The following is a 3,687-nucleotide window of genomic DNA, read 5'->3' on the forward strand; positions in this document are numbered from 1 at the left end:
ATATTGAAAAAAATTGCAACCACAAATTCTACATAGAAAAATAACACTAATTTGTTATATAAGCAATAGTCGTATAAAGCTTCGTTATGGAAATATAGAATGATGAAGTTTTTTGGAGCCCAAACGTACACATTGGAAATTTTTATTTTTTAATTTTAATTATAATTTAATATTAAGAATACACCTTGTATATTTAGATTATAATTTCTCGAATTAATTAATTAAATTAAACAAGCCCAAGAGTGGCCATGGTGAGCCAGGGGGCCATACAACCACATGCGCCCTAAAAAAAAAAATAAAATTTCTCAGGAAAACTTCCATTAGTGAGAAAATTCCTAATTTGTCTATTGAAAATTATTTTTTTTTTAAACATATACAGGGTGTTTTCTTAATATTGCAAAAAATTGCAACCACAAATTCTACATAGAGAAATAACACTAATTTGTTAAATAAGCAATAGTCGTATAAAGCTTCGTTATGGAAATACAGGATGATAAAGTTTTTTGGAGCCCAAACGTACACACTGGAAATTTTTATTTTTTAATTTAAATTTTAATTTAATATTAAGAAAACACCTTGTATTAATTAATTAAATTATCAATTTCTCGAAATAATTAATTAAACAAAAGCCCAAGGGTGGCCATTGTGAGCCAGGGGGCCATACAACCACATGCGACCTAAAAAAAATAAAAACTTCTCAGGAAATCTTCCAATTAGTGAGAAAATTCCTAGTTTCTTGGAAATAAAAAAAAAAATAAAAAAAATATATACAGGGTGTTTTTTTAATATTGTAAAAAATTGCAACCACAAATTCTACATCGAAAAATAACACTAATTTTTTAAATTAAAAATAGTCGTATAAAGCTTTGTTACTGAGATACAGGCTGATAAAGTTTTATAAAGCCCAAACGTACGCCACTGGAAATTTTTATTTTTTAATTTTAATTTAATATTAAGAAAACACCTTGTATCTTTAGTTTATAAATTTTTCAAATTAATTAATTAAAGAAAATCCCAAGGGTGGCCATTTAGAGCAAGGGGGCCGAACAGCCACAGGCGATATAAGAAAAATAAAAATTTCTCAAAAAAACTTTCAATTTCTGAAAAAATTCATCTCTTGAGAAATAAGAAAATTAAAAAAATACATACAGGGTGTTTTCTTAATGTTGCAAAAAATTGCAACCACAAATTCTACTTCGAAAAATAACACTAATTTGTTAAATTAATATTAAGAAAACAGCTTGTATATTTAGATTATCAATTTCTCGAATTAGTTAATTAAAAAAAGCCCAAGGGTGGAAATTGTGAGGGGGTCATACAATCACATGCGACCTAGAGAAAAAAAAAATAAAAATTTCTCAGGAAAACTTTCAATTAACGAGAAAATTTCTAATTTGTCTCTTGGAAATAAAAAAAAAATAAAAAATATATACAGGGTAGTTTTTTAATATTGCAAAAAAATGCAACCACAAAGTCTACATCAAAAAATAACACTAATTTGTTAAATAAACGATAGTCCTATAAAACTTCCTTACGAAGATATAGGGTGATAAAGTACACCACTGGAAATTTTTATTTTAATTTTTTTAATTTTAATTTAATATTAAGAAAACATCTTGTATATTCAGATTACCAATTTCTCGAATTAATTAATTAAACAAAGGCTGAATCATTTACTTATTTAACAACTCGTGATTATTCGCGCCAAGACCTAATATTTGTTGACCAAACTTACTCCAATTGCACATCCTGACCCCCCAATCGATCATATAGCTGATCAAAGCGACCAAAATCCCCAAAAAGGCCAAAAACACCCATTCTTCTGCAAAATGGCCGAACAAAATCCGCCAAAAATAGGCCGAAATTCGAAAAATCCACCCTGAAAAACACCCTCAAAACTCAAATCTTCAAACATTCCAACACTACCTTTAAAACCTCGAGCCTTGTGTAACTCCTTCCTCAATTTTTTCTCCTCCTGTTTCACATAACTGATTTTAAACAAGTCACTAGTCTTTTTTTCGTCGTAGGTTTGTATGGGGGCTATGTACGAATCGTAGAGCAAGTCTTGAGAGAGATCTCGTCGTTTCTTCATTATCACAACTGAGCTTTAGTGGCCGAGATTAACATTTATAAATTTGATTTTATTGACTTGTAATTAGTGTCAAGGTATTGCAAATATTGACCGGTGGTAAAAATTATCAAAATTAAACAACACTAGTCGTAAAAACTAATTTGTTTAATTAATCGGGTTTAATCCAGTTGGCGGTGCTGAAGGTGTGGCTCGACAACTACGACGTGACCAATCAGCGTCAAGTGGGACGTGATTTATGGGCGTGGTCTCAATAAAACACAACTACTCATCATACCGTTTATTTTTTTTAATATTTTTCATCCAACAATTAAATAAATCGTTGTTTTATCACATAAAAATCACTCTTGCCTTATCACTAAACCTTCGAGACGAGCGTCTGGGCCGCCTCATTGTCCGAATCACCGGTATCACCAATGTTACCAACATTACCATTCGAGTTCGTTTCGACACTTTGCCGTGGTAAATTACCGCTATTGGCATCTTCGATGGCTTTGCGGAGGTCTTTCAAGCCGACGACCCCCACCAACTTACCAATGGCTGTCACATAGGCGTGGTTTACCCCCACCATTGAAAACAACGAATGGACTTTGAGGAGAGAAGTTTTCTCAACCAATTGGAATGGAGCTGGATCGATCTGACACGTAGAGAAATCGACGGGGAGTTGCATTTGCTCCTCCTCCCAGGTGCGTTGGTCTTCGGGGGACATGTCACACACACGTTCTCTAGGCTGGAGAAACAAGCAAAATATCAACAATTAAAATTTAAACAATTAAATAAAGTGTAGTGTAGTGTCATATTAACATTGATATCAATATCAAAAACGATAAATACTATCTATATCACTATCTGCATTTTAATTAAGATCAAAAGATATTGTCAATATCAATATATCAATATCAACATCACACTAATATCAATCCAAATTATTGCTAAAAATGTGCTGATAAAGCTGTAATGTATCAAAATTTACATCAAAATCGAATAAAAAACAATAAAATCACTATCAATATCAACATTGAGTAGGAAAGAGGATAATGAAAGTTCTAGTTTTATATCAATATCAATTTAAGTTTATAGTGATCAAGTTAGTATCGACGTAATATCATTTTTTGTATCTTTTTTTTTAATAATCAATAAATATCTGCTTCAATATTATGAAAATCAATATCAATCCCTACAGTACCTAAATCAACTAAATCAACAACTAAAGAAAAGAGAGAAAGAGAAACATTATTGAAAAAAAAAGAGAAAATATTAATGTAATTAAAGATCAATATCAAAATGTTTATTATCAATATTCATACATTTAATTGCAAAATTTACCTAAAAGTGGGTTTTGGTATTAATCAATTCATCAATTAATTTATTCATATCAAAATTTCTAAAAAAATATTAATACCATATTGACGATCTCATTTTAAAATCAATATCGGCATCATAAATAAGCATATCGACATGAAAATATCAACATTCAATTAAATTAAATATTAGTCAGACACCGTATCAACATCAATTTTGACTAAATTTTATTTAAATCAGTAACTAAATCAACATCAGTATCAATTTTTATTACTATTACTAAACTTTATTACTAT

General features: G+C 29.9%; 2 protein-coding genes across 3 annotated transcripts in view; both read right to left on the bottom strand.

Annotated features, from left to right (window-relative positions):
• LOC123008665 (chloride channel protein 2-like) overlaps positions 1-2,092 on the bottom strand; it is a 9,044-nt gene extending 6,952 nt beyond the window's left edge. Inside the window, exons 1-2 of the mRNA XM_044404601.1 lie at positions 1,927-2,092; positions 1,736-1,879 (exon numbers count right to left, since the gene is read on the bottom strand). Of these exons, the coding sequence (XP_044260536.1) occupies positions 1,736-1,879; positions 1,927-2,092 (310 nt within the window). The remainder of the gene's footprint in view (positions 1-1,735; positions 1,880-1,926) is intronic.
• A 262-nt stretch (positions 2,093-2,354) lies between these two features.
• The window catches only part of LOC123008788 (chloride channel protein 2), a 14,508-nt gene continuing 13,175 nt past the window's right edge, over positions 2,355-3,687 (bottom strand). For both annotated transcript variants that reach the window (XM_044404799.1, XM_044404800.1), the window contains one exon: positions 2,355-2,819. In XM_044404799.1, coding sequence (XP_044260734.1) covers positions 2,448-2,819 — 372 coding nt within the window. In that variant the 3' untranslated portion in view covers positions 2,355-2,447. The remainder of the gene's footprint in view (positions 2,820-3,687) is intronic.

The sequence above is a fragment of the Tribolium madens genome, unplaced genomic scaffold (genome assembly GCF_015345945.1).
Source record: "Tribolium madens isolate multiple individuals breed KSU strain unplaced genomic scaffold, Tmad_KSU_1.1 Scaffold_71;HRSCAF=194;Tcas5.2_LG6, whole genome shotgun sequence".
Classification (NCBI taxonomy): Eukaryota; Metazoa; Arthropoda; class Insecta; order Coleoptera; family Tenebrionidae; genus Tribolium; species Tribolium madens.